At 45.0% G+C, this 12,521-nt stretch overlaps 1 protein-coding gene across 4 annotated transcripts in view; it reads left to right on the top strand.

Annotated features, from left to right (window-relative positions):
- Positions 1-11,782, top strand: part of ZBTB1 (zinc finger and BTB domain containing 1) — a 30,314-nt gene extending 18,532 nt beyond the window's left edge. For 2 of the 4 annotated variants that reach the window (XM_043547911.1, XM_037901102.2), the window contains exon 3: positions 11,276-11,782. In XM_043547911.1, coding sequence (XP_043403846.1) covers positions 11,276-11,279 — 4 coding nt within the window. In that variant the 3' untranslated portion in view covers positions 11,280-11,782. Of the gene's footprint in view, positions 1-5,463; positions 5,695-11,275 lie in introns of all 4 variants that reach the window. The other 2 variants (XM_037901101.2, XM_037901100.2) reach the window with 2 other exon arrangements.
- The last annotated feature ends 739 nt before the right edge of the window (positions 11,783-12,521 follow it).

The raw sequence follows: 12,521 nt of genomic DNA, 5'->3' as shown, positions 1-12,521 counted from the left end.
GATACATGTAATAGCAGCTTCATATCTGTTAGTTGCAAGATAGGGGCTCTTAGGGGCTCACCTATCTAATAGGGGTTAAGAATCAAAACTTTTCTAACTTTCTTAATTCTAACCCAGTTGTTTTCAAGACGTGCCCCCACAGGACGAAGCGAATGGCTATTTTGAACTTTTAAAATAAGCTGGCTTTAAGCTAAAAGCTAATTTTAAAAAATTAGGAACACATTTTTAAAAGCTCTTGCTGTTCTTAGTGACTGTAAATTACTTTCCTGATTTTCTTCCAACTTCAAAAAAAGTCATCTTTCTGCTAACTATTCTTGAGACATTTCAGTGCAAAAGGATTTTGAGGAGGAAGAGGTTAGAAAAGGGTGAAAATAGAAGTTATAAATTAAATATCTTCTCCAGTCTTATCTACAGAGTCACTGCCATGACGCTGAAATAAATTGTGAACCTTTTTTTCCGAAAAGAAAAAATCTTAATTTGTAACAGAGAAAGAGACAGCATGGTTCAGGAATGGATTCATCTTGACAAAAATATTCAGCACTGAAACAAACAGCCTTTGCTGCTTTTCATAGGCTTGCGTGAACTGGTGCCAGCATTCAGTGGAAATGTTGCTGGAATCTGTCTTTCTTCATGTCATTTTTGTCTACAAATAGCTCATAATATTTTCTCAAGAACTAGCAGGGAAACAATATTGTGCATTATACTTCCAGCGAGACTGCTTCCAGCGGTGATACTTTTCTGTGTGCATTCTTTATGAATGTTGGGAACTGTAACTATATTAGGGAGTTTTACATGAGCATATTTAAGAAAAATGTCATACATTCATGGGATGAGAAATCACTAGCTGATTACCTAAGGCGCAGGTTTTCACCTGGCCATTTATCTGGAGTGCCCAACTTGTCCCCAAATTCAGGTCACAAAGGCCTGAATTTCAGAAGTGTTGAGCACCCTCAACTCTATCTGAAGTCAATGGAGGCACTTCTGATAATCAGCACCGAAGGGCATCAAATGAAATACACACAGTTAGTGGTCACTTTAAAAATATGGGCCTGTCTCATAGTAGGATTGATTTCTTTACACCTTATTTTAATTCTTCTTCATTCATATCTTTAATGGGGAAACAAGAAGCCTTCATCCTTTGCTAATTTCTTTGAAAATACTACACCAGAAGTCTTCATGTAGATACAACCACAAAAACAATGCTGCTTTTAGCACTTCCTGTGGGAGAAAAAAGCTAGTTCTTGCAGTTCATGAAAGAACTTTGATCTCTATGTCCAGTCCCGGTGCCTTCGCTCAGCTTTTACGCAAGCTAATTAGCCATTCACATCAGTGAGAGTTTTGCCTAAGTGCTGAATAAGAATTTAGTCCTAGATATTATGCAGCAGGAGGTGAGTAAAAAAAATTAATGAGATTCTGTAATTGGCATAAGGCCCCTCGGATGAAATGAGAAGGTTCTGTCCCCAAATTCCCAAACCCCTAGAGATCTGTTCGGATCATAGGAATTCACTGGAAGCAAAGTGTGTCTGCACTACTTTTGAGCTCCCTTACCTGTCTCCTCAGCTTCAGGGCAGAGTGTTTTCAGTGGAGCCATATTGCTACAGTTGTTGTGACATCAGTATTGCCAACCTCAAGCATTCAAAAATTGACTTAAAACTCATGAGTTTTTTTTTTATTTAGATATGTATGAGATTTTTACTTTCACATGAATCTGGGAGCTAGTGGTTTAAGAAACAAATGATAAAATGACAAGAGTTAGTTGGCAACACTACAATAGGCACCTTCCATTTCCTCCTTTCTTTCCTCCTTGCTACCACAAGTAGAAGTGGTTATCAGAGTTAACTCTGCTTCAAAACTGACGGGCAGAAAAACGTGATCTCCTCCCTCTCTCCACAGATAGGGCCCCCAAATCCCTGGAAGGGCCTGGAGCTGAATAATTCCAGAGAGATTATACTCCCTCCTGTTTCCCTCAGACGAGGATTTGTACAGCTTTATTTTCCTACTATGTATGTGCTTCTAAAATTGTAGAAAACTTTGTATGAGATATTATGGGCTGGTCTACACTGAAATCTTACATTAGCATAGCTAATCTCAGGGGTATAAAAAATCCATCCCTCCAATTCTTCCATCGACCTAACTACTGCCTCTCGGGGAGGTGGATTAACTAGAACAATGGAAAAACCTCTTCTGTCGCTGTAGCGAGTGTCTACACTGTAGCGTTTCAAGTGTAGACATGCTTAAAGTAGCATGAATCAACCCAGGCCTGAATTGGAATGCATTTACACAAGTAGCCAGTTAAGGTTATGCTGGCAGCCTTAATTCTGACATATCCCGACATTTGAGTGCACCTGTAATGTTCTGTTAACAAAACAAATTCACTTTGTAGTGTAGCTCTGGCGTTGTCTGCCGCACAACCAGGTCCACGTTTCAAAGTTTTGTCAGAACACCTAGGTGAAAAACCCCCCACCCCTCACTGACATAGCCATGCTGGCAAAAAAAACCTAGGTAGGTGCAGCTATAGCAGCCAACGAGTCCTTTTGCCAATATAGCTCATGACATTTGGGGAGGAGATTTATGTACCCAGCCAAAAGATCTCCATTTCTCGGAATAAGTTGGAACTCCACCAGGGGGCTCTGCCAGTATAGCTATACAGCTATAGCTGCATCAGCAAAGCCTTGTAGACTAGCCCTAAGTAACAGCATTGGGCCTGATCTATAACGGTTTGGGAAATGATAGTAGCATCTTTCGAACAAGGACGGTGTTTAATTGCAGTTTATCATGTGTTAATGTGGGTCCTGCTGCCAGGACAGACAGGCCTATATGTTTGGTATTAAAGCTCCTGAGTAACCAAAAATTAGCACAAACAGAAAAATCGGTCAATTAAAATATCTGAAAATTCACTGATATAATGAGTCAATTCCCCTTGCTTTGTTTTGTTTGTGAGAATAATTAAATGATCAGTGCAACAAAGTTTCCTTTTGGGAATGTATTTATCTGGTCAAATACAGTGTAGTCAGGACCCCAAATACAAACAGACTACTAAAAATTAGCTTGAAGCAGAGCAACTTAGAGCAAATAACAGCAGAAATTGTCTGTGGCCTTCTATGCCCCAGAACTAACTATCTTGGTCTGCTATCTTGGTCTGCTAATCAAAACAAACCAGTCCCACAACGTGTGTTTAAATTAGCTGTGCACCTTCCACGCACCACAACTCCATACCTATGCCTGCTTTTCTCCCTCACCAGGAGACAGCAGCCTATGCATAAACCCAAGAGGGTGCGGGATAGCGTATGGGCTATTTATTTAAAACATACAAGCTGTGTGTATGAATTGGAACCCCACCTTTCAAGAATCATTAAAGAATGGGCATGGGAAGCTGCTGCCACTATAGTTACCATAGTGGGTGCACCATCTCCCTTACATGTTTTAATAGGACTTTTCCTCAATCTCTGATTTCCATTTGGCCTGTAGAAAGTGGTGTGGGGAAGGAAATTTTTGATCCATTGTGTCCCTCTATTCTCCCTGGCTGAGTTCTGGAAGATGGCCCTTTAGAATTTTTCTTTGGCTGGCTAAATCACCAGACTTGAGAAAATCTCTAAGTAATATCTTTTATTATTTGTACATGTTTGCATAGGCCAGGTTTGTCCCCTCGACCTGACATAATTGCAGTGTATGCAAAAAGAGTAAGTAGCTATACAGATATATAATACAGAGCCAACTTGTTGTCCGTCCAACCCCTCATTTTGTTTACAAACAGCAAAACAGATCACAAATTTGCTCTGATTTTTAAGAAGCTACAGAAGGCTACACTGTTTATCAAAAGAACAGGAGAACTTGTGGCACCTTAGAGACTAACAAATTTATTCTCTCTGCCAATGTCAATATATTTCTGTTCCTTAGGGTTGTGTGGGCTCCATCTGGTGGTTAAGTTAAAACATGTCCACTTTTATTTAAACAGAGATTGACTGTAGTTTAGTTGAGACTTGAATATTCGAAGATTGCAGAATCAGATTCTGCTGAGGCTCTAATTTCATTGAAAACATCTGCTCTTAGGGTAACTGGGATGACTTTACAGATTGGTAGTAGGATACAGAGCTTTCTACTGTGGCTGGCAAGTTCAAATCTCATTTAGCTCACTAGGGGGCTTAAAATCATCAGCAATGGCAACTGTTCACTGGTTTGCAAAGTGAGCTGGTGGGGACAGCCCAGTACATAAACTACCACTACAGCTGGCACTAATCAACAATCTTTTTGCAATCTCGTCAGAAAGATCAAGCATTAATGTGCATGATGACTAATGCTACCTTCCCACTCCGAAAGGTGGTCCCTGCAAAATCGCTTTGTGAACTTTAGAGGGGTGGCGTAAAGAGGTTTACGAGTGCTTCTGCCTGAGCTGTATATGATCTGTGGATACATAGAGATCTTTGATTTTACAAGGTTATCAGTCCAGTTCCTTGTATAAACATTAATATTCATAGAGAAAATTAATAATTTGGTATGATTTTACTCAGTTTGAATGCAATAAATCCCTTTTTCTGAACAAAACAAGGGCATTTCTCTAACTGTAAACTGGTCAAATCAAAGTCATGAGGCATCCATCAGTTCAATGAGACCTACTGGAAAGCATCACCTATCATTCAATACAGAAAGTTATGTAGACATATTGGGTCCAATACAGCTGTGATTTAAACAGAGATGAAACGTACACATCAGGTGTAAGTTGATCAGAAAATGTATGTAAGTAATGGATGTAAGGAGTGTTCCTTACACCATTTGACAGTCAAGAAGGTGCAATTTATACACCAACAGGGCAAAAGGCAAATAACAGGAAATGCAACAAATAGGATTATCTTTACAGTTTAAATCCATGTCTGTTTTCTGGACAGTTTACGCCTGATGTTTAACTTATGCTGACATTTGTCACAAATGCATTTGGCCCAGCGACTTTAAGGAGAGTTGTAAGTGCTTGCACCAGGATTGAATTTGGCCGAGTAGGGCTACCTGTTTGGGTTCAATAGCATTGTTACAACATAGCTCAACAACAAACTGAAGAGACTAAGACAAATATGGAGCATTCTTTCAGAAGGGCGACTGCCCCAACCTACGAGGAGACCAGTTGAAGGGAGGCAGCTCTCTCTTAACCACTAAGTCAAGCCATAAACCACAAGTCCTTACTAAAGTGTTGAGAATTGGATCAAAAAGAAAGAAGGGCAACATATTTAATCAAAATGAAAAGTTCACTTTTGGAACAAACTTGGGACAATGTTTAAGATTAATTGAGAGTGAGGGGAGAGAAAAGTCTTTTTAAGTGACATGGTTCCCTAACTTGATGTCCATTGTGAGTACAACTGAAAAAGTAACATCTAAAGCAAAAACAAAGCATAGAGGTGGGAAGGATAATGGGATGGCACCTGAGTGTGGGCTTCTGACTCTTGATATTTTTCTTGCATTTCTTTTGTGTGGCAGTAATGAAATAGGGACATCTAAGCTTCTGAAGAATTGAAAGATCCAAGTTTGAAGAGGACATGGGGGAGAAGCAGTGTGCAAAAGACTTCTTTAAACTCAGAACCACATATGCCAGACCTGAACTAGCACCATCTTTGCCTTGCTGACAGACTACACCAGTTGGTAATGGCACCAACAGCAGAGTCGAATTAGAGTGCTCAGTAAAAGCCCTTTGGGACTTGTCTCCATATGGTATTATAAAACTGACTTACATGTGACTCTACTTACATCTCTGGAAAACAAACCGAAATTTCATCTCTCAGGGCAGATAACCATAGGAGCCATATGCTAGATGTTGAAGACTACACTGAAATGGGCTGCCAAACCCTGCTAATCACTTGCTGCAGTCCTTTTCTAAAATGAAAATGGCGAAGGTTGCCATCAAAACCTTTAGACTTTTAAAAAAATTTAGAATTTCTTCAATACAAATTAACAAGATCTAATTTTAATGTATTCAGGGCAACTACAATAATTAATTAAGAGTTAAAACACCATCCACGTTTGTTCTAGTCTGGAGAATAAGGTAAAAAAAACCCCAAAACTATGTGGGGTCATGTGGAAGGATACAATCGGCACTGAGGTTCCCGGTCCAGAGATGACAGGTTTCAGAGTAGCAGCTGTGTTAGTCTGTATTTGCAAAAAGAAAAGGAGGACTTGTGGCACCTTAGAGATTAATAAATTTATTTGAGCATAAGCTTTCATGAGCTACAGCTCATTTAATCGGATGCATTTAGTGGAAAATACAGTGGGGAGATTTATATACACAGAGAACATGAAACAATGGGTGTTACCATACACACTGTAACAAGAGTGATCAGGTATGGTGAGCTATTACCAGCAGGAGAGTGGGGGGGAAAAAACCTTTTGTAGGATAATCAAGGTGGGCCATTTCCAGCAGTTGACAAGAACGTCTGAGGAACTTGGGGGGAGGAGGGGGGAATAAACATGGGGAAATAGTTTTACTTTGTGTAATGACCCATCCACTCCCAGCCTTTATTCAAGCCTAAGTTAATTGTATCCAGTTTGCAAATTAATTCCAAGACTGGAGTCTGTTTTTGAAGTTTTTTTGTTGAAGAATTGCCACTTTTAGGTCTGTAATCGAATGACCAAAGAGATTAAAATGTTCTCCGACTGGTTTTTGAATGTTCTAATTCTTGATATCTGATTTGTGTCCATTTATTCTTTTATGTAGAGACTGTCCAGTTTGACCAATGTACATGGCAGAGGGGCATTGCTGGCACATGATGGCATATATCACATTGGTAGATGTGCAGGTGAATGAGCCTCTGATAGTGTGGCTGATGTGATTAGGCCCTATGATGGTGTCCCCTGTATAGATATGTGGACACAGTTGGCAACGGGCTTGGAGACTTTAATTTGCCTGTTGCCTCCCTACTGCCATCACCAATTTCTGATCTTGATATTGAAGATCTGTGAAGCACAGTACTTATAAGTGGGGGTAAAGAGAGAGTGCTGGAATCCTATTACAAGATTGGTGAATTAATGTGACAGACTGATTGGCCGTGGACATGAGTGATTGTGAAATAATCTTCAAAGGGAACAGTATGCACTTTGCTGGGCATGTGAGCCTTGCAAGGTGGGCCTAAAGGAGAGAAGGAGGCATTCATTTTCTGACTCAAGCATCTTAGCATTCCTAAGATTTCCAGCTAAATTAAGGAGAATAGAGAACAAGGCATTCAGGGTTTAGCATGCAGCGTTTGGACAGATTAAAAAAAAAACATTAAGCTTCCCCCCTACAGATCAAAATGGATCAGACTCAGACATTTCAGTAGACTAAAAATATTGATTTAGCATTATATGCTGCTATAGCTTTGCATCTCACTGATTCTACTTATGGCTGTCAAAAGATGTTATGCTTTTCTTAAGCAATAATTGTTATCTAGAGAAGTGTTTGTGCATATTTTTACTTATAACTTGCATTTGCTTGCTTCTTCTTCGAGAGATTGCTCATGTCTATTCCACAATAGGTGTGCGTGCTCGCCACATGCACTGGTGCCAGAAGTTTTTCCCCTAGCACCCCCCCGCAATCCCTGGAGCGGCGCCTGTCTGGCACGGTATAAGGGGAGGGGGGCTGCACTCCCTCCACCCTCAGTTCCTTCTTGCTGCCAGTGAAGGTGCATCAGAACTGCTCAGCTCCAGATTTGCTGCAGCTCGTCCCCAGAACTCTTTGTTTGTTCAGTAGTACCTCTGGTCAGTTAGCTAATTCAGTTAGTTTAGTTAGTCATTGAGCCCGGGCCGGGGCATGCCCCGCACCCGAGGCTTTAAGTCATGCGGCTCTTGTAGGCGTTCTATGCCAAGGAGCGACCCACACGCGGATTGTTTGCGCTGCTTGGGAGAAACCCATATCAGCGAAAGGCGCAAGATCTGCAAGTCTTTCAAGCCCTGGACTAAAAAAGAAAGGAACATTAGACTCCGGGCCATCCTGATGGAGTTGCACTGGCCCCGACCCCGGCACACCGATCCGAACTGGTACCTGGCACCGCAGCGTCGGTACACAGAGACCCTCCGGTACCATCATCCAGTTGGCACCGCTCCTCATCCACGGGCTACGCCAAGAGGACCAGAAAGACTCCCTCTTCGCAACAGCACCGTGGGAAGTCTGGGACAGAGACTAGGCCCATGTCGGGTAGCCCTTGATCCCCATCGGGCCCTAGGCCTCCGACTCACGTTGAGCTGAGCAGCCTGGCCCGTTCGGAGCAGGCCTCTCCGGATGTCTGGATGCCATCTACACCCGAAGCCCTCGAAGCAGCCAAGGACGTCATGTTGAAGCCGGTGCCCGGAGCTCCGCCAATGTCGGCCCCACACTCCAGAGTCAAGCCGCCGCTGGGATCACCGCAGTCGCCACTGGCCCGGTACCAGTCTCGGTCGAGGGAACGTTCCTGCTCACCGCCCAGCGACCGTTCAGTGCTTAGTCCAATTGGATCACCCTCAACGCCGGCCAGACTGTCCGGATGGGTGCCGGGACTCCCGGCACCACTCATCTTCACAAAGTGAATATTGACGGGACCGTGGCGGATGTCGCCAATGGTCCTTGTCTCGCAGGAGATACCACAGTCTGTCGTGGCACAATCATCGACGCCATTCCCGCTCGGACTCCCGTTCCAAGTCTCCGCAAAGGCACCGTAGACCCGGGTGTCCATCGCTGGCGTCTCACTGACACAGGTCCACCCGTGAAGGCCATTCACGGAGCAGCTACTACCATCGGTGCTGCTCCTCTGCGTCGAGATCGCGGTCCCATGGCCGACATAGATCCCAGCACCACCGATAGTCCCGGTCCAGAGGCAGCAGCGGATCATGTGCCAGCCCGGCCTCCCCTCACAGCCGCCTGTTTACAGGTTAAGCTAACCAGCCCAAACAGCCGGTCCCGCCGGTGCTTCAGCAAGCGCAATGGCACCAAATGTTGTGGCTGGCCCAGTGGTACCAGTGGGCACCATGGCCTCCAGCGCAGCCCCCAGTGGGGGCTTGCTCGGTGGCCTGGGCCTCGGAAGCACTGTTGGCGTCTATCTTTAGACCACCAGAAAAAAGGTCGGTGGGACCTGTGTCCTCGGTACCATGCCCTGAGTCCGACCAGGTGGTGGATCCTCCGGTGCTGGATGACACCAAAAGCACCGCACCAGCGTCGCCCCTTCTGGAGGAGCTGATTGCAGCCCCGCCCAGCTCCATCCCGCAGGAGGACTACCGGGCTGACCAAGACCTCCTAAAAAGGGGGGCAGTGAGCCTCCATCTCTAGGCTGAGGAGATGGAAGAGCCCTCAGACTTCCTGTTCAATGTGCTGTCCCCTTCAGCACCGGGCAGGGTGGCCTTGCCGCTCCATGAAGGGGTGGCAAGAATTTCAAATGCCCTGCGGCAAACACCAGCCTCGTTGGCTCCCATCTCTAAAAAGGTGGAGCGCAAGTACTTTGTACCCACAAAGGGACCCGAGTATCTGTATACCCCCCCCCCGGCGCCCAAATCCTTGGTGGTCGAGTCGGTCAACCACCGGGAGCGGCAGGGGCAACCGTCCCCGACCCCCAAAAACAAAGACTCCTGGAGTCTGGATACTTTTGGGAGAAAAGTTTATTCGTCGTCAAGCTTTCAGCTACGAGTACCAAACCATCAGGCTCTCCTGGGTTGCTACGAGTTTAACCTCTGGGAATCCCTCCCCAAGTTTGAGGACTCCCTCCGGGAGCACAATAAGAAGGAGTTTAAGGCACTCGTGGAGGAAGGGACGGCGGCTACAAGGGCATCGCTGCAGGCCACTTTGGATGCAGCAGACACGGCCGCACGGTCCATGGCCTCAGTGGTGTCCATGAGACAGGCGTCATGGCTTCTGCTCTCTGGGCTCTCCAGCGAAGCGCAGTCGTCAGTACAGGATTTCCCTTGTACCAAGTGTACCAAGGGTACACTTGGCGGCCATATCGGCCTTTCATCCCTGGTGCAAGGGCACATGGTATTTTCCCTTGCTATGACTGGCCGGTTCCTTAAGGGTTTGGACTGTCTCTACCCATATTCCAAGCCCCTGGTTCCACAGTGGGACCTAAACCTGGTGCTGGCTCGTCTCACGAGGGCCCCATTTGAACCACTGGCCACGTGTTTCTGGTCTCACCTCTCGTGGAAGGTGGCCTTCCAGCTATCACGTTGGCCAGGTGGGTCTCAGAGCTCAGGGCCCTAATCTCCGAACTGCGGTATACAGTTTTTCATAAGGACAAGGTCCAGCTCCGCCCACACCCTGTGTTCCTTCCGAAGGTGGTCTCCACCTACCACATGGGTCAGGACATTTTTTTTGCCAGTCCTCTGCCCCAAGACTCACGCCACTAATGAGGAACACCATCTCCACACGCTCTACATGAGGCAAGCTCTGGCTTTCTACCTCGAGTGAACCAAGCCGTTCAGAAAGTCTTCGCAACTTTCATCACCTCAGCTGAGCGAGCGAAGGGTCAGCTGATTTCCACTCAGCGGCTTTCTAAGTGGATCACTTTGTGCATCCGTTCCTGTTATGAGCTGGTGGGGATTTCCCTGCCGCCCATTGTGAGGGCAGACTCGACTCGGGCGCGTGCCTCGTCGGCTGCCTTCGTGGCCTACGTCCCCATCCAGGACATTTGTAGGGCCACCATGTGGTCTTTGGTTCACACGTTCACCTCGCACTATGCGATCGTCTCCTAGGCCTGGGATGATGCCGGGTTCAGCAAGGCGGTACTTCACCCTGAGAACCTGTGAACTCCTACCCACCTCCAACAGATATAACTTGGAATCACCTATTGTGGAATACACATGAGCAATCACTTGAAGACAGTTACCTTTTCCGTAACTGGTGTTCTTCGAGATGTGTTGCTCATGTCTCTTCCACATACCACCCTCCTTCCCCTCTGTCGGAGTGGTCTGGCAAGAAGGAACTGAGGGTGGGGGGAGCACAGCCCACCCTTATACCGCGCCACGCAGGCACCGCTCCAAGGGTTGCAGGGGAGGTGCTCCCCCCTGCAGGTACTGCGAGGGGAAAAACTTCTGGTACCGGTGCATGTGCATTCCACCTATTATGGAATAGACATGAGCAACACATCTCGAAGAACACCAGTTATGGAAAAGGTAACTGTCTTTTCTTTGACATGCTTAGCATATTGTCTATAGTGCTGCTTGTGTAGGCCATGTGCCTAGGCTTGCCTTTCTCTTTGTAGTTCTATAAAGTTGCTACAGTGTACAAATGCTAGAAAAAATATTAAAGTATCTGTGGGTTGGGATGCTTTATTTGATTATATACTCCTAAATATTTTAACAGGTAGAAGTGTAAAGGGAGATCAAGAATACGTTACCACACCTTTAAAGGATCCAGTACTGCTGGGGATGTTCATGAGTCTGGCCCTGTGGCTATTTTAAAACAACAGTAAAAAAGACGATTCAAGTGTGAATATGAAAAGAGGAGAGAGACAGAACCCACTGGAGAGTCCTTCAGGGAGAAGACACAACATAGCTAAGACATTGACAGGAAATGGAGCTAATCTTCCAGAGAGAATGGGAAACCTGTGGGACTGTCAGGATTTGCAACACCTACAAGGCAAGAAGAGGGAAATGTACACAGCTTTAACGGATAACATTGCACCGCTCTGGGCCTACCCAAATTACTTATGCAAAGGGGGTCTGGAGCAGGCTGTGACTGCTGTAACATAGCAATTATTTGTAGTCTCTGTAAAACAGCATCGGGGGCATCCTAGGTTTTAAAGGTATTACTTTAAATTCCTAATTCATGTTTTGATACAGTATCTTTAATAAAATTTTATTATTCAAAGGTCTGCTTATTAATCTCATTTAGTATCTTCTCTTCTCTTGCCTGGGTAAAAGCCAGCACAGCAACAGAATATAGCTCCAGCTAATACCTGCTTCCTTTGCATTCCCAAATTTTTTCCATTTGCCTGATAAGATGGACAGTTTGGGAAACTGAGGCAATACACAGTGAAAACAAAGTAAAGAGAAAAATAAGAGAAATCTTTAGCACTGATATAGTTCCATTCGCTCCAAAGTGCTTTATACTAAACATTAGCTAATTGAATCAAAATGAATAATAAAGATGTACTGAGTCATTAATACAAAGTAGATAGGTAAGCTGTATTTGCTCTAGATCTTTCTTTTTTCCCTGTTAAGTTTTCCTGCCATTCCAGGTCTACAGTGGCAGGAATAGTGGGAATACAAGTGTAGATGGCTGTCAGTGTTTTAATACTGCTCAAGTGAGATCTATGCAACACTGAGGTTAAAACATAGAATATCAAGGTTGGAAAGGACCTCAGGAGGTCATCTAGTCCACCAATCCGCAATTTTTGCCCCAGATCCCTAAATGGCCCCCTCAAAGATGGAACTCACAACCCTGGGTTTAGTAAGCCAATGCTCAAACCACTGAGCTATCTCTCCCCCCAGCATGATTACTAGCATCCTATCTACACTAAAGCTTCCACCTTTGCTACTGTCAGTGGAATGTGCACTGGTGGGAACAATGGGAAATTTAAAGACAAGTCTAATGTAGTCAAGGATGG

Source organism: Chelonia mydas, chromosome 6 (assembly GCF_015237465.2).
Source record: "Chelonia mydas isolate rCheMyd1 chromosome 6, rCheMyd1.pri.v2, whole genome shotgun sequence".
Taxonomy (NCBI): Eukaryota; Metazoa; Chordata; order Testudines; family Cheloniidae; genus Chelonia; species Chelonia mydas.
Note: the sequence above shows the minus strand (reverse complement) of the source record. Positions and strands in the feature narration are given on the sequence as shown.